The sequence below is a fragment of the Haematobia irritans genome, chromosome 5 (genome assembly GCF_050003625.1).
Source record: "Haematobia irritans isolate KBUSLIRL chromosome 5, ASM5000362v1, whole genome shotgun sequence".
In the NCBI taxonomy this organism is placed as follows: Eukaryota; Metazoa; Arthropoda; class Insecta; order Diptera; family Muscidae; genus Haematobia; species Haematobia irritans.
This window is the reverse complement of record NC_134401.1, coordinates 36,161,616-36,179,767: the sequence shown is the minus strand read 5'-3', so window position 1 is coordinate 36,179,767 and position 18,152 is coordinate 36,161,616. Positions and strand designations below refer to the sequence as shown.

General features: G+C 29.2%; 1 protein-coding gene across 4 annotated transcripts; it reads right to left on the bottom strand.

Annotated features, from left to right (window-relative positions):
* Positions 1 to 288: 288 nt before the first annotated feature.
* On the bottom strand, positions 289 to 16,028 carry LOC142241986 (uncharacterized). Of its 4 annotated transcripts, none has more exons than XM_075313894.1 (17): positions 15,870 to 16,028; positions 15,116 to 15,245; positions 14,898 to 15,061; positions 14,573 to 14,801; positions 13,317 to 13,524; positions 10,380 to 10,674; positions 10,262 to 10,323; positions 8,352 to 8,625; positions 7,901 to 8,283; positions 7,717 to 7,829; positions 6,896 to 7,597; positions 6,705 to 6,810; positions 6,361 to 6,637; positions 5,926 to 6,295; positions 2,028 to 2,522; positions 1,872 to 1,951; positions 289 to 714 (listed from the first exon to the last, which is right to left on the bottom strand). In XM_075313894.1, exons 2-16 carry the CDS (start codon positions 15,225 to 15,227, stop codon positions 1,875 to 1,877), a joined length of 3,867 nt encoding a protein of 1,288 aa, XP_075170009.1. In that variant the 5' UTR covers positions 15,228 to 15,245; positions 15,870 to 16,028; the 3' UTR covers positions 289 to 714; positions 1,872 to 1,874. The 4 variants fall into 4 exon arrangements, with proteins under 4 accessions (XP_075170009.1, XP_075170010.1, XP_075170011.1 ...); XM_075313895.1 differs by having other exon boundaries at positions 15,853 to 16,010; XM_075313896.1 differs by lacking the exon at positions 15,870 to 16,028 and adding an exon at positions 15,774 to 15,868.
* Positions 16,029 to 18,152: the final 2,124 nt, after the last annotated feature.

Below are 18,152 nucleotides of genomic sequence, written 5' to 3'. Positions count from 1 at the left end.
GGAAATTTCTAGTCAAATTGGGATTCAAAACAAGTTCGGCTAAGAGAGAAGAATGGTAATAAACTAATACTTACTCTCTAGGGCTTAGTTGCCGCTTCCGATAAGGAAGATCTATGCTCTTTCCGATCACAATCTACAATCAGAGTCCAAAATTGTTTTTAGAGAAGCAATGTAATTTCTTGGTATGAAAATTAAAACACTTCTTCATACGAGAAAAGATTTCAGAAGGCCTACTATCAATCTTAGTCATATCTTTTGAATTGACCACAAAACATTTACGCAAATCTCTTCAAATCAATGCATTAGTCATTTATTGAAATACATCAATTAGTCTATTAAATAAATATACAAACATACTACTATACTTATTTTTATTGCCTTTATTGCAGTATCCTCTTGAGATATTTTTGGCCTTCTGTCGCAGATTCTAGAAATATGTGACAACCTACGTTTTTGGTCTTGTATTTTCTTTATTTTCCGGTTGGAATGCTTTCTGCAGTTGGGAGATAGGTTTGGTGATTTCCTCCTGCTTGTTTCGTCTACGCCTATTTCGTCTTTTTTGTGCATTTGATATAATATGACTACTATTTTTCAGATTTAGATCAAACTTTCCTAATTCGACTTCCTGGCGAATGGCTTTTAACATATTGTTGGACATAGCGTTTTCCTTCTTCTTCATATCGCTTTGAGAAGCATTTTTAGTAGTGTTCGTGGCTAATTTAAATAAACAAAAAATATATTAATTTTTTTTTTTAATATACGTCGTGCATATCATGTCCAAATAGGTTCAGTTTGATTAAATAAATATAAATAAATAAAAATAATAAATATAAATATAGATTTAAATATAAATTAAAAAAAAAATTGTTTCATTAAGGTGGGTACTAAGTTCGAGTTTACCCGCTAAAATCAAAACCAGAATAAAATTATATTTTTATTAAAACTTTATGGGGAATAGCCCAAAACAACGTTTAATAAATTTAATATTCTTTAAAATGGACTATTAATGAAAAGTAATCGTACAAAATGACGATTTTAAACTCGAACTTAATATCCACCTTTAGCCGCTAAAATCACCATTTTTACGATTACTTTTCTTTAGGCTATTCCCCATCAACTTAGTAGCCACTTCTATATTGAAAAAAATATTAGCAGCAAGTCCGTTATTACAAAATTGCAGATGTATTGCGGTAACACTGCATTTATTTGATCATCACTTATGGACATATTAAATTGAATACTTTCTTTCGTTGTCCCAAGTAATGAACCCCAGCAAAAAAATTTGGAAGTACTTCTAAAGGCACAACTTTAAAAGCACTTCCAAAAATGTCCATCCAGAGATGTTCTTTATTTTAACTACTCAGGAAGTTCTTTTAATTCAATTTTTTATAACTCGCTTTTTTCATACTTTTAAAGGGCAATTTTAACATTTTTTGTTTTAAATATGTTAAAAGCAGGGTAAGGATTAATAAAATGGTATAAATTATTTAAATTTTGTCCAAAAAATTTCTAAATTCATTCTAGAAAAATTGCGAAATTTTGAAAATATTTGAGATCAAGGCTTTTAGACAACTGTTAGATTGCATTAAAAATCATAAAAAATTATAAAAATTAATTACTTGTCAAAATACCACAAAATTTTTTAATTCACATCCAAAACACTGAATTCGGATCACATTTAAAGAAGTGGTGCATATTCAGTGCAACGGCTGTTGAAATGGTGGACATCGGTCATATGACAAGCCCATGTTAAATTCATCGCTTATGCGCCAATTTTGCATCACTTCCGGATCCAAAAAGAACATTTTTACTACTTTTTTGGCGACGCTTTTTTTGCTGGGACATTAACATTGAAATCACATAGAACTTACTATTTAAGATTGTAGTGATATCTGACGTGGTATTTTTCCTGGGACATTAGAGATTTTTTTGCCCAGCTGTTTTAGTTCATCTGTAAAAAAAAAGAAATTCATACAAAATTTTATCAAAACCCAAAAACAAACACTAGCTTCAATAAAAACACCTACTAGTGGTATGGACATTTGTTTTCTCAATAGGTTCTAGCTTAGATGCCAAATTTGTTGTTTTTATCGCATTTGTTATTTTGTTGGCAATATTAGTTTTTCTCTTATTTTTTCCGAGACCACCACGTGAGCCACGGGATTTTTTCTTCTTTATCGATGTAGTCTTATTTTGGGTAGTAAATTGTAAATTATTTGGCTCATCGGATATAGTATTTAAAGTCTTCTTTTCACTTGTTTTAATATTAGCATTGTCCTTTTTCTCCTGTAGACATTTTTTCTCCGATTGCAAAGTAAACTTTATGTTTTCATATTGCTTGTCCTTTATAGATTCATTTGAAATTTGTGGTGTATTTGATTTAATTTGATTATTATTTTTCATATTTTGATTCCACTTTTCAACTTGAATTTCCTGGGACGTGGAGCTTAACATATTTTTGGGCAGTGTTTTGGTTTTTTGAGTCATATCTCTCTCCAGAATACTTTGATTAGTTCTCGTAGCTAGTGAATACAAGGAAATATTTTTCATAAATTAATTATCGTTTATGAAATGATGAATACAAATTAAGTTACTTATGAAAAATATATATACATAAAATATATGAAAATATTCATTCAATTCAAATATGTATTCAAATATGTAAAAATATGGTCGCTCGGAGGTTCGGTTTGGGTGAAAAATTTAGTTTAGATCAGGCCCTACTTTGTAGTTCAAAAAGTACAAACATTGTCATTCCTATTTGAACATGATCCTCTTTTAGAAAATGACTGATTATGGAGACGGATGTTAAATTCATTTTTTATCAATGTCCTGATTAGTTTGATGTTGAAAAAGCTTAGCTACCATGGTGCAATGGTGAGCATATCCGCCTTTCATAGAAAGGGCAATGGGTTCAATCACAATTTCGACCGAATTATTATCCTCTCACCGGAATGTGAAACGCTCTTAGGAGCGGGCTACAAAAAGGGGTCGAGTGCACGGTTGCCATTCGAGCCAAAATTAATCTATTCATTCATTTCTATAGGAAATTTGGTGAAAATTTCATTTCTATAGAAAATTTTGTCAAAATTCTATTTCTATAGATATTTTTCTCAAAAGTTTATTTCTATAGATTTTTTTCAAATTTTATTTCTACAGAAAATTTTGTCAACATTTTATTTCTGTAGAAAATTTTGTCAAAATTTTATTTCTTAGAAAATTTTGTAAAATTTCATTTCTATAGAAAATTATGTCAAAATTTCATTTCTATAGAAAATTATGTCAAAATTTCATTTCTATAGGAAATTTTGTGAAAATTTTATTTCTATAGAAAATTTTATATCTATAGAAAAATTTGCCAAAATTTATATCTTTAGAAAATTTTGTCAAAATTTTATTTCTCTAGAAAATATTATCAAATTTTCATTTCTATAGAAAATTTTGTCAGAATTTTATATCTATCTTTTGTCAAAATTTTATATCTATAGAAAGTTTTGTCAAAATGTCATTTCTATAGATAATTTTGTCAAAATTTTATTTCTCTAGAAAATTTTGTCAAAATTTCATTTCTATAGAAAACTTTGTCAAAATTTCATTTCTATAGGAAACTTTGTCAAAATTTCATTTCTATAGAAAATTCGGTCAAAATTTTATTTCTATAGAAAATGTTGTCAAAATTTTATTTCTATAGAAAAAGATTTTATTTCTATAGAAAATGTTGTCAAATTTCATTCTATAGAAAATTTTGTCAACATTTTATTTCTATAGAAAATATTCTCAAAAGTTTATATGTTATCTATAGAAAATTTTGCCGAAATTTATATATATAGAAAATTTTGTCAAAATTTTATATCTATGGATAATTCTGTCAAAATTGTATTTCTATAGGTAATTTTGTCAGAATTCTATTTCCCTAGAAAAATTATTATCAAAATTTCATTTCTATAGAAAATTTTGTCAAAATTTCATTTCTATAGAAAATTTGTCAAAATTTTATTTCTCTAGAAAATATCAAAATTTTATTTCTATAGAAAACTTTGTCAAAATTTCATTTCTATATGAAATTTTGTCAAAAATTCATTTCTATAGAAAATTTTGCAAAAATTTCATTTCTATAGGAAACTTTGTCAGAATATTATATCTAACAGGTTGGCTGATAAGTCCCCGGTCTAACAAAGAAAAACACATTTTTTTTTGTCAAAATTCGTTTTTATTATTCAGTTCCCTTCAAGAGCGATACAATGATTATAACGACCTTCCAATTTTTTGATACCATTTTGGTAGTACTCCTTCGGGTTTGCCTCATAGGCCTCAGTTTCGGCGATCACCTCTTCATTGCAGCCAATTTTTTTTCCCTGCGAGCATCCTTTTGAGTTCTGAGAACAAGAAAAAGTCCCTGGGGGCCAGATCTGGAGAATACGATGAGTGGGGAGGCATTTCGAAGCCCAATTCATGAATTTTTGCCATCGTTCTCAATGACTTGTGGCACGGTGCGTTGTCTTGGAAGGAACAACACTTTTTTCTTCTTCATATGGGGTCGTTTTGCCGCGATTTCGACCTTCAAACGCTTCAATAACGCCATATAATAGTCACTGTTGATGGGTTTTCCCTTCTCATCCCAAAAAAACAGAGGCCATTACTTTGCCAGCGGACTTTTGAGTATTTCCACGCTTCGGTTCACCGGTCGCTGTCCACTCAGCCGACTGTCGATTGGACTCAGGAGTGTAGTGATGGAGCCATGTTTCATCCATTGTCACATATCGACGGAAAAACTCGGGTGTATTACGAGTTAACAGCTGCAAACACCGCTCAGAATCATCAAGACGTTGTTGTTTTTGGTCAAATGTGAGCTCGCGCGGCACCCATTTTGCACAGAGCTTCCGCATATCCAAATATTGATAAATGATATGACCAACACGTTCCTTTGATATCTTTAAGGCCTCTGCTATCTCGATCAACTTCATTTTACGGTCATTCAAAATCATTTTGTGGATTTTTTGATGTTTTCGCCGGTAACCACCTCTTTCGGGCGTCCACTGCGTTCACCGTCCTCCGTGCTCATTTCACCACGCTTGAATTTTGCATACCAATCAATTATTGTTGATTTCCCTGGGGCAGAGTCCGGAAACTCATTATCAAGCCAAGTTTTTGCTTTCACCGTATTTTTTCCCTTCAGAAAACAGAATTTTATCAAAACACGAAATTCCTTTTTTTCATTTTTTCACAATAACAAAAGTTGCTTCACAAAAGACGCTCTATTTCACAAACTAATTGACTTACAGACGTCAAATTTTGACACAAATCATTTGAAGGTTGGTACTATATAAAAATAAAATGCATTTAATACTATCGACGCCATCTATGTATCAGACCGGGGACTTATCAGCCAACTTGTTATCTTTTGTCAAAATTTTATACCTATAGATAATTTTGTCAACATTTTGTTTCTATAGAAAATCTTGTCAAAATTTTATATCTAATTATACAATTGCCTGTTTCGGTATCAGGCTAACATGAAATATAATAAAATTTTATATCTATAGAAAATTTTGTCAAGATTTTATTTCTTTGACTATACATAGCCAAAATTTAATTTCTATAGAAAAATTTGTCAAGATTTTATTTCTATAGAAAATTTTGTCAAAATTTTATTTCTATAGAAATTTTTCTCAAAAGTTTATTTCCATAGAAAATTTTGTCAAGATTTTATTTCTATAGAAAATTTTATCAAGATTTTATTTCTATAGAAAATTTTGTCAAAATGTTATTTTGTCAAAATTTTATTTCTATACATAATTTTGTCAAATTTATATATTTTTTCTTTTTTTAGCAATCGAAACAGCTTTTTCTTTTCAACAGAAACAAGAAACTTTTTTGCTATTATTACATTTTTTTTCTTATTTGCATTAAAAAAATAGCTCTTACCAACTTGGCTACTTGTTTTCTGAACAAGCTCTTGATTACATAGAAAATCCGATAATTTCACCTCATATGTTATTTTGGAGTTAACTTTAGCTTTTCTCGTATTTTTCCAATAATTACCATTACGACGTGATTTTCTCTTCTGCTTGGGTGTGATGTCATTGTTATTGCTGTCTAGCTTTAAATTTTGTAGATTTTTGGCTATTGTATTTAATGTCTTATTCTCGGTTAATATATTGATATCACCAATCAAAGTTCCATGTCGTTGACATTCCTTGATGATATAATAAAAATTCGGATTCATAGATAACGTTGCAATGTTACCAACTAATATTAGCAATGATTTAGCACGGGACAAAGTAACATTGAGACGCTGGAAAAAGAAATACATATGTGGAAATTCAATTTAATCATTTTGAACGTATCATTTTTACTTACCCGATCACTGTCTAAAAATCCCAATGTTGGAGATTCAGAACGTACAAATGAAACAATAATAATTTCTTTTTCTTTCCCTTGGAATGTTTCCACCGAACCAGTTTCGATTTGATACCATCTACGCATATTCAATTCTTCACGAAAACGTTGAAATTGTTTTTTATATGGAGATATGATGCCAATATCGGTTTCCGTAATTGCTTTACCATTTATACCGAAATACATGAGATCCTTAATGTAGTCCATTACCACCTTTACTTCATCCGCATTATATAAACTTGAGTAATAAGGGGCAGGAAAAATTTTGAGGATGATGAAAAAAAAAATTGAAAACTTTTACGTACCTAAATGATTGTTTATCGCTGAGTGTTTGACCCTTTATGGAATGAAATATGATCGGAAAATCCTTGTTGGGACATAAATGCCAGTATTTAGCCAAAGAGACATCGTCTTGTTAATAGGATAAATAAAAAAAAAAACAAAGAAAAACAAATTTCAATATGTTGATTTAATGTATAGCTAGCAAGGATCTTACCAATATTTGCCTTTGCCTCCAACTCACTATTATAGTACATATCACTATATAATTTAACAATAGAAGGATGTGAACGGAAATTCTTACGCAAACGTGTCTGTATGCTGCGATCATATTCTCCCGTATGTGGATCCACATGATAGCATTCACGATCAAGTAGACGCTCCATAAGCGATACATCCAATTTTAATTCCTCAGCCCGTTTTGAGTTAATAATTGGGCCGAGTTGCTTGTGATCACCCGAGATAATAAGGCATGTCTCCGGCGAAAGTATGAAAGATAAAGCCGATAAAGATTCCACTTCAGTTGCAGCAGCTACTTCATCAATGAACATGTGAGTGAATATTGGTTTTCCGTTTTTATATCGTCCAAATTGACCAGTAGCTAATTTTGAGACCAGAGATGTGGTACAAACGATAATGCGATATTCGTGTAGTATCTCAACATCTGGATAAAAATGTCCATTATACATATTTGAATGCTCCAAAAGTAACTCATTAATGGTATCCATTCTTGATTCATTTGATCTAGCGTAGATTCTAACAATTGATCGAGACATGTCTATGGTATTAAGCGTTTTGCATAATCTCAATGCCAACTCATCACAAGCACTATTCGATGGAGCGGTAACAAGAATTTTCGTATCATTTCGTTTCAAAACTTGAAGAATAGCTTCGACCACAGTGGTGGTCTTTCCAGTACCTACAGAAGGATAGACATTCAGATATTTCCTATATTTAATATGGTAAAATAATATATACAAAAAAATTGCGAGTGTGTCCATGAAATTAATGTAAATTAAAGTTTTTTCGTACACATACCTGGTGGTCCAAAAATAATATAAGTAGCATCATTTCTAGGACCAGATGCAATATTATGAACTGCCTGCGATTGCTCAGGATTACATTCTATGGACTTATTATACAAGTTCAAACTGTAATATTAGGGTAAAAAATCTCATTAACTTTTGTTTCATTAAAAATTACTTGCATTTTATTAAAATACTTAGTTTTCTTTGGCAGATCCATGGGTGGTATGTTTTGAGGAAACAGAAACTTTCCTATATGCTTCATTATCATCGGTAACAATTCCATGGCACGATACTTGTAACGTAATTGCAAACGTGCAGGGCGAAATAAAATTGTGTAAGTACGATGTAAATCCAGAGGCAATTGAGAACCTCTGAAATATTTAAAGCTAATGCGTCCCCCATTAATAGCTTCAATTTGACCTAAAAACATCCCTTGGTGTGAAAGATCCTCATTACTTTGCAGTTGTAGGTTAATCAGACTTTTTTCATCAGTTTTAATATTGTTGCGTGTAACAATGAGAACTTCATCGTGGACAGACAAAATGCTTTCAGCATGTGAGGCCCGTTTTGAATTTAGCTGAAAAATTTTTTTACATATAGTAGAGACATTAAAATGGGCACAGTTCAACGCTATATAGAGAATACCTTCATACTAAAATCGTCGCCAAAACTCTGAAGCTTTACATTAAACTGTATTAGTTTTGTAAACATTTTTACTGTATCAAAATCTTCAATTTGCAGCAATAGTGTCATTATTTTTCCCATTGTCTCAGGTTGTAATTCTTTTCCATTTTCTATATAACTTTTTAAGGCTCTCGATAGCTGTATTAATTTGTTATAACTGAAATCATCTTCTAAAGCCTTACGTATATCCTTAGGCGGCAGATAGTCAGGCACTTTAAATTTGGTTTTAAATAGTCTGTAAATAATTTTTAGTATATCCGTTAGAACAATATAAGTATTTGCATAATGATTTATAGCAGCAATATATATTGATTTCATTAAAAAAAAGAACATTTTACAAATTTTTTGTGAACATTTCCACGCTTTAAAAATTTGGAATAATTCGCATTTCGAGCTTTGCAAAGATCGATTTTTAATTTTTGGTCGACTTTCCGATTTTTCAAAATTTATTGGCGTTTATTGAAAAGTCAATTTTTGTCGCAGTTAAATTTTTAAAGCCTACAAGTAAAAGCGATTAAGAAATCAAAATTTCTAAAAGATTTTCGGCTTTAAGTCCTATTTTTTTGTAACATCTCATGTGTAATTTAGTCCGATTGCTTTAGGACATAAAATAGTCATGCGCGCAGTTTTTATGAAATTAAAGAATTTTTTTTTTATATTTTTTATGAAAATAAACAAAAGCACAAATAAATTTTAATAGACATTTTTTTTTGTTTCGACGCACATAGTTTCGAAAAAAAAATCTTAATCCAATCAAAACTAAAGGCAAAGCATCATTGCAATTGTATTGTGTCGTGGAATCGGTGCTCCCTCTAAAGGAATGTCTATCCAATATATAACGAAGACCAAATGTGGAAAAAGAAAGTTATGTGACTCGGGCAGCGACCACTGCTTGGTTGGAAATAGTATAAATGGGCATACAAAAATTAGGTTATTCAAAGGCAAGAGGATCCTTGATCACAAAAAAATGGAAGCCCATACCATTGGAGCATAAATCCTATAATACTGTACTTCCTGTTAGTGATGTCATTGATGATTATGCTGTAGATCTTCTCCCTTTGCTGAAATAAAGCACAAACTCTTAAAGTTGCTTGTATTACCGTCACATGCGTTCCTCCGGTTGACCACGGGATGAGGTAACCCTTTCACAAATTTGCCGCAGTTCATATCAAAATGTCTTTGCGGTGATATGACTGGAAAATTACGTCGTAAATTCCAGACTGCTTTGATATTAGGCTAACATGAAAATAGTAAATTCGATCAAGTCAACATCCTCCCCAAGCTGGATGCACCCCCCAGAGTGCAACGCTGGCTTTTCTTTTTCAAATCTCAAAAAAAAAAAACAAAACTCCGAAAAAACTAATATCAAAGAAAATGTGATCAAAATTTTAAATTGTATTCCAACAATCAGTAGTATAGTCAGTTCCTCCCAGTTTTACTTCCTTTTTATTTGCTATTGTACTAATTTCATTCATTCCAATTATATTGCTATATAAATACTTAACCCTAGACAGTCATCCTTCGTCAAAATGACGACGAGTAATTTCATTTTCGATTTAAAATGCATTTTAATCGATTGGGAAATGATAAATTTAAGTTATACTAATACAAACATTTTATTAATTTATTTATTTAACTCATTTTACAACCAAGCCGAAATGGCCATATACATTTTATGATTTTTTGTTTTCTTCTAATTGAAATTAAAGTGAATAAGAAAAACTCAATTTTGGTTCTCATTTTTGCATTTTTGGTTCTCATTTTTATAGCGTTTCGTCGTAGTCAAAATGACGAAGGATGACGTTAGTGTACAATAATAATAAGGATGACTTTCCAGGGTTAAATATTAATTTATTAATGTCTATACTTACCTATTACTTGGTAATCGACAAGGTCTAATGTTAAAATTGACTTTAGGAAACTCTTGGGATCTCTGTAAGTTTTAGACGTAACAGAAAGAGAAATGCAAACTACCTCAATTAAGCTCACCATGAAATGATGCTCTTCAATAAAACGCTCCTCGTTATTGTTCTTCAGATGGCATATGAAAATTATGGGTTGTTCCAAGAACATAGTAAATAGATGTGAATCAATAAAAAATTCCTCTGATCCAGAATGTGGCATTGCATAGGGTACATTCATATTATTAACATAGAACATTGAACGAGATTGTACAATTATGATTTTCTCGATAATTAAATTTTTCTCCATGGTTTTCATCATAAACGCAAAGTGATGAGAGTTCTGGCATAATCTATAGGACACTGTAAATATAGGCGATTGCCTAGAAGAAAAACCATATTGTATTCACTGATATAGGAAATCCATATACACGGTTGCCACTGGAGTCAAAAAATAATCTAACACAATTTTGAGCAAATTTTACCAAAAAAACTATCAAACAAAAAAATTTTATTTATATGTAGAAAATGACAAAATGTTTATACAAAATTTTATTTTTATAGAAAATTTTGTCAAAATTTTATTTCTATAGAAAATGTTGTCCCAATTTTATTTCCATAGAAAATTTTATCAAAATGTTATTTTTATTGAAATATTCGTAAAAATTTTATTTCTATAGAAAATTTTGTCACAATTTTATTTTTATAGAAAATTTTGTCACAATTTTATTTTTATAGAAAATTTTGTCAAAATTTTATTTTTATAGAACATTTTGTCAAGATTTTATTTTTATAGAAAATTTTGTCAAAATTTTATTTTTACAGAAAATTTTATTCTTATAGAGTATTTTGTTAAAATATTATTTTTATAGAATATTTTGTAAAAATTTTATTTTTATAGAAAAATTTGTCAAAATTTTATTTTTTAGAAAATTTTGTCAAAAATTTTATTTTTATAGAAAATTTTGTCAAAATTTTATTTTTTAGAAATTTTTGTCAAAGTTTTATTTTTATAGAAAATTTTGTTAAAATTTTATTTTTATAGAAAATTTTGTCAACATTTTTTTATACACAATTTTGTCAAATTTTTATTTTTATAGAAAATTTTGCCAAAATTTTATTTTTATTGAAAATTTTGTCAAAATTTTATTTTTATTGAAAATTTTGTCAAAATGTTATTTCTATAGAAAACATGTTATTTTTTTCGAAATATTCATCAAAATTTTATTTTTATAGAAAACTTTGTCAAAATTTTATTTTTATAGAAATTTTTTTCAAAACTTTATTTTTATAGAAAAATTTGTCAAATTTTTATTTCAAAAACATTTTGTTAAAATTTTATTTTTATAGAGTATTTTGAAAAATTCCATTTTTATAGAAAATTTTATCAAAATGTTATTTTTATTGAAATATTCGTCAAAATCTTGTTTTTATAGAAAATTTTGTCAAAATATTATATTTATATAGAAAATTTTAGTTTTTGCTGGAAAATTTTGTCAAAATTTTATTTTTATAGAAAATTTTGTCAATGTTTTATTTTTATAGAAAATTTTGTCAAAATTTTATTATTATAGAAAATTTTGTCAACATTTTATTTTTATAGAAAATTTTGTCAAAATTTTATTTTTATAGAAAATTTTGTCAAAATTTTATTTTTATAGAAAATTTTGCCAAAATTTTATTTTTATAGAAAATTTTGCCAAAATTTTATTTTTATAGAAAATTTTCAATAAAAATAAAATTTTGTCAAAATGTTATTTCTATAGAAAACATGTTATTTTTATTGAAATATTCATCAAAATTTTATTTTTATAGAAAACTTTGTCAAAATTTTATTTTTATAGACATTTTTTTCAAAACTTTATTTTTATAGAAAATTTTGCCAAAATTTTATTTCAAAAATATTTTGCAAAAATTTTATTTTTATAGAAAATTTTGTCAAAATTTTATTTTTATAGAAAATTTTGTCAAAATTTTATTTTTATTGAAAATTTTGTCAAAATTTTATTCTATAGAAAATTTTTGTCAAAATTTTATTTCTATCGAAAATTTTGTCAAATTTTTATTTTTATAGAAAATTTTTTGAAAAATTTAATTTTTATAGAAAATTTTGTCAACATTTTATTTTTATAGAAAAATTAGTCAAAATTTTATTTCTATAGAAAACTTTGTCAAAATTTTATTTTTATAGAAAATTTTTTCAAAACTTTATTTTTAAAGAAAATTTTGTCAAAAATTTATTTTTATAGAAAATTTTGTCAACATTTTATTTGTATAGAAAATTTTGTCAAAATTTTATTTGTATAGAAAATTTTGTCAAAATTTTATTTCTATTTAGTTTTTGTTGGAAAATTTTGTCAAAATTTTATTCCTATAGAAAATTTTATCAAAATATTATTTTTATTGCAATATTCGTCAAAATTTTATTTTTATAGAAAAAGTTGTCAAAATTTTATTTTTATAGAAAACTTTGTCAAAATTTTATTTTTATAGAAAATTTTTCCAAAATTTTATTTTTTAAAAAATTTTGTCAAAATTTTTATTTTTATAGAAAATTTTGTCAAAATTTTATTTCTATAGGAAATTTTTGTCAAAATTTTAATTCTATAGAAAATTTTGTCAAAATTTTAATTCTATAGAATATTTTGTCAAAATTTTATGTTTATAGAAAATTTTGTCAAAATCCTATTTTTTTAGAAAATTTTATTTCTATAGAAAATTTTGCCAAAACTTTATTTCTATAGAAAATTTTGTCAAAATGTTACTGTTATGGAAAATTTTGTCAAAATTTCATTTGTATGGAAAATTTTGTCAGAATTTTGTCAGAAAATTTTGTCAAAAATTTATTTTTATAGAAAATTATGTCAAAATTTATTTGTATAGAAAACTTTGTACCTCTTAGTTGCAAAATCTACCAAACATGAGGAATTCTACCACCAATCTACCAAATAGTAATATATCTATCATTTTTGGTAGAACTCTAACAACTGTGGCAACCGTGGATCCATAGCATTAATACACCTACCTCATAGTTAATTCTTTTAAGAACTCAAAATCATTTTCAGAATTATGTATTTGTATATGTTCCTCATAATCTTCCATGTTGGTGAAATCAAGTTGACATATACAACAGCTCATATTTGTGGGACGATAGTTTTGTCGCCGTTTTTGTACAAGAGTTCCTTGGTATTGCAAATTATCCTCGGGAGAATTCTCATCAATTTTGTAGGTTTCTGTTGGGAAATTTTGTATAGTTTGATGAAATTTCTATGTAATAAAGTAATTATGTGAAGCTTAATAATGGGAAACGTCGAGCGCAAAAGCAAAAAAATTAGCTGTCTTATCAGTTTTGGCTGCTGAAAGTGCGAATGTAGTGTCATTTGTAAGAGGAATTCAGCAGTGTCTCTAAAAATAGATTTCGATTTGTTGTTGCAGTAATGTTGTAACAAACCGAAATCGAAAAAATAAGTTTAAGTGATTGTAGCTATATGAGAAATTGATACAAAATGGTAGTGAAAAATGGTTCAACTTGGGAGAAATGATTTTCGTGTGTAATTTTCATAGAAAATTAGCATATATGTTAAGACCCAAATTGAATTATCTCACCCAGCCAGATCTTATAGTTCCTTAGTCTCTAGGACTATGGAAATGTGGATTTGCCAACACTGAAACATATGTATAGTCAGTATCTGGTATTTTCTTTTCAATAGCTTAATGAAACCAATTCCTTAATCTTCAAGTCCTATTAGCTCGCTTTAAAATTGTTATAATATGTAATAGCTCAATCACATTAGGCCCGAAAAGTGGATTTGAAATCCCTTTTTTGTATGGCAAATGACAGTTGAAATCTAGTTAAAGTGGATTTTGTGTATGAGATATGAAGTAATTGGACGAAAAACCAGCCTGCGTTGATATAAGGCTAACATAAAAATAGGAGCAAATTTAGTTTTCCGTTAAATTATAATTTATATATATAATAGGCACAAGTACACAAGAATAGCGGTGTGGTAGATCAAATTATTTAGATATCATTGTGACACAATGATTAAAATTGTGGTTTAATTTATACCAGATTTTGTTATGAATCAAAGTTGTGGCCTACAGTGTAAATTTATCCCGTCAATAGCAACGGTCCCATCCATACGTTTTGAAATTGGTTGAGTACATGCTTAAGGCCTACATATTCGTTGGATAAAATAATACAATGCCATAATAGCACATATATACTCTGTTATTATTAGAATACTATTTATAATTTTAAATTGGTATACGAATCCATACCCTCCAAAATTGGTACCCTATCGGTATCGGTTAATTTTTTTAAAATATCCTCAACACCTGGGGTCATAAGGGAGTTAATCGAAAAAGACCAAGTCCTTTGCAGATCATGTTCCTTCAATTTTTTATGGCGGAATTCTAAAAGGTATGTACTTCTTATTTTGTAGACTTCTGGTAAAGAACTAGATGGTGTTTTCTCAAGAAAGCCACAACGCTTCATTAGGATTCCAATCTATAAGATAAGAGAAATGCAATAAAAAGGTTATCAATAAAATCCATTAAACAATATATGATTAAAAAACAATTTAAAATTTGATCAAATACTTACATTATCTGTACCATTAAGACTTTTCAGGCGTTCACTTATATCTGTTGTTATGAAAATTGAAAATGCCTCTTGTACATCCGATTGCAAACAAGACCATTCGTTGTGGGGCCCAATAGCTAAGCGATGATATAATGTCAGCAAAAAATTTCCAATCAAATTCCTTTCTGCAAAAAAAAAATATATCATAAAATCCTTTCTAATTTCAAACTTATACCCACCCCATTGTTCCACGTTGTGGGGTTTTAATGATTGTTTGGAAATATTTGTATCATCAGTACCAGCCGATGATACAGATTCTATTGATTTGCTGACATCCACGCTCATAGTCATTGATAATGTAGATTAATGCTGGATAGAAGAGACATTATTTAGGACTTAATTATAAATAATCCTAATTATATGTTATATATACTAAGTTACTAGTAGAATTTTCTTTCTTTTATGATTACGCGACTTCCAGCTGAAAAGGGGACATTTGCAATGTTAAGCTGGCCAATATTTAAAACAAAGGATAATATTAAAATGAAGGTATTGAATTAATGCCGGTCCGTTAAATGGAGACATCTGTAATCCTTGAAAGGCCTAGAAAGGGACCACATCAAGCGTACGAACTTCGCCACGAAACGATCATAACACTATTACATATCTTCTTTTACCTATCTTATGAGAGGCATATGGAAACTCTCAATTTATATTTTGATATCCAAGCCATTCTCTTAGAATTTAAAACTGGCATTTTTAAAAACAAGAATTTTGAATTTCCCTTTTTAAAAACAAAATACAAACACTTCAACACAAACATCTGTAACCAATCAATCCAAGTTTTTGTTTTTGCACAAAGTAAGAAAAAGAAATAACTAAGAACAACAAACAAACATTTTTCAAACCAATTCTTTTTAACCCCAATCTTTATGACCATTATCAAGGAATTGAATGATTAATTGAATATTTTTACCATTTTCCTTATCTTACTTCAAATTTTAAATTGTTACACTATTACTGGAGTCTATGTGACGACTGCACTTTCATTTGTTCATAGATGCAACGATGATAACCACAAGTTAACAACAACTACTGTCAAGAATTTTTTAACAGCGACTGATTCGTTAATAGAGAAATGGTATTCCCCGTTTGAATTTGATTGAGATGTATGCATATACGTGACATGAGAGTGTTGCTAGATTTCGTTAATTGGCAATATACCCAATAAACACAAATGTTGGAAAAATAAGCTTGTATTCAATAAGCTTTCAAACATATGTATGTACTTATTTTTAATAATTAGCTAAAAACTCAATTTGAGAAATTGTTGAGAAAAACTCGTTGTCAACAATAAAACAACAATTAGCCCTCAAGAGTAGAATTTATTCAACAACTTCCCAAATTGAAGTTAGTTCGGAACAAATCTACTTTACGGGTTAGCATGCCCCAGCCTTACATACACAAAGTCGTGGGTTCGATTCCTTCTTCGACCGAACATAGGGTTTCCATATGGATAATTTTCGAAAGAGAACTTTCGCTTTAAAAAAAAGAGAACATTTTAACTAAAAAAGAGTTTACAATAAAAAAATTCTTTAGTAAATAATTTATAATTGATGTTAAAATTAAAATAATAATAGTTTGTAATGATAGAAACAAAGAAATAAATGTATAATAAAACAATAAAAACAAAAAGAATCACATTTTCTTAAAAAATAAACAAAATAAATTGACGGCGACAACATATTGGCGTATTTACGTCGTACGTACCATTACATATATTTCTAATTTTTACGCCGTACGTCGAAACGTCGCAATTGTGTTCCGGCCTTTAATTTGTCAACAGATTTAACCCAGTAAACAACTAGTGGCGAACAATTGTGGCGAATTCCTACTAAATAAATAAAATTCCATCAATCTAGGATTTTTTTTTTTTTTGAAATAGAGTACATAAAGAGCACTGTTAGACAAAAAATAACGGCACCAAAAAAAGAGAGTGAACAAAAAGATACGGATACAAAAGAGAACATGTTCTCTTTAAAAGAGATGTAATGGACAGCCTAACCGAACACCAAAAAGTTATCCCACCTCAGTAATGCTGGTGACATTTCTGAGTGTTTCAAAGCTTCACTACGTGGTTTCACTGCAATGTGGAACGCCGTTCGGACTCGGCTATAAAAAGGAGGTCCCTTGTCATTGAGCTTAACATAGAATCGGGCAGCACTCAGTGATAAGAGAGAAGTTCACCAATGTGGCCTAATACATCGGGCTGCCATATAACATAACCTACATTACCTCGAGTTGTAAAAACAAAAACTGATTTTCGGCGCGTAAAACGAACATAAAACGAAAATAATACATAATAAGGTACACAGTACGACGACAGCCTTACATGCCGTTTCGACAAATATCAATAGGGGACTTAATCAGCTCAAAGCGTGTCTTAGGACGGTCCTCGTTGCGCTTGACCTATCGAAAGCATTCGACACAGTCAATCATGCCACATTATTCGAGAATACGTCCCTATCGACAGGAACGAAGCGTTGGGTTCTGAATTATATGTGTGGACGCCAGTATGTGTGTGAAGATAAATTCGAATTTAAAATTTGCAGCAAAAACTTAGCCGAGACACAAACCAACATTAAAAATATTTTTCAAATTCGAATTTAGGATTTCAAATTCGAATTTGGATTTTTAGTATTTGGCTTATTATTTAAAAACTAAGCCGCGTGCGATATAGAGAGTAGGCTCATTGGAAAGGGCTTGAGCTCAGCTTTCATAATCACAAAAGTCTTCATTAGAAAAGTACAGTCGACTCGGCTTTAGCGCAATGCGCTTTACTGAAAAACCTCGGATAACTGAAATCGATCGAATTCCCCAGTTGTTTTTTCTGTCCATTTCATTTAAATTACTCCGCTTTAGTGAAACTCCGCTTAACTGAAAAAATCGGATTACTGAAAAGTTTTTTGTGTTCAAATGAGTTTCGTCACATTAGTATGACTTCGCTTTACTGAAAATGCCACATTCTCGCTATTGAGAGAGAGTACATTTTCTTCTCCGTATTGAGAACGCTTTATTTCAAGTGAAGATGGCACTTTCAAAACAGTTTAAATCACTCTGTAAATAAAATCAACTGAAAGGTAAAATTGTAGATGGCACACACACGGAATCAAACACCTTGTTTTTATTATTTTATGTACATAGCATTGGTCATAAGTTCGGTTAACTGAAATTGAGTGGATTTTTTCCAGTTATACGGAGTCCGCTTTACTGAAA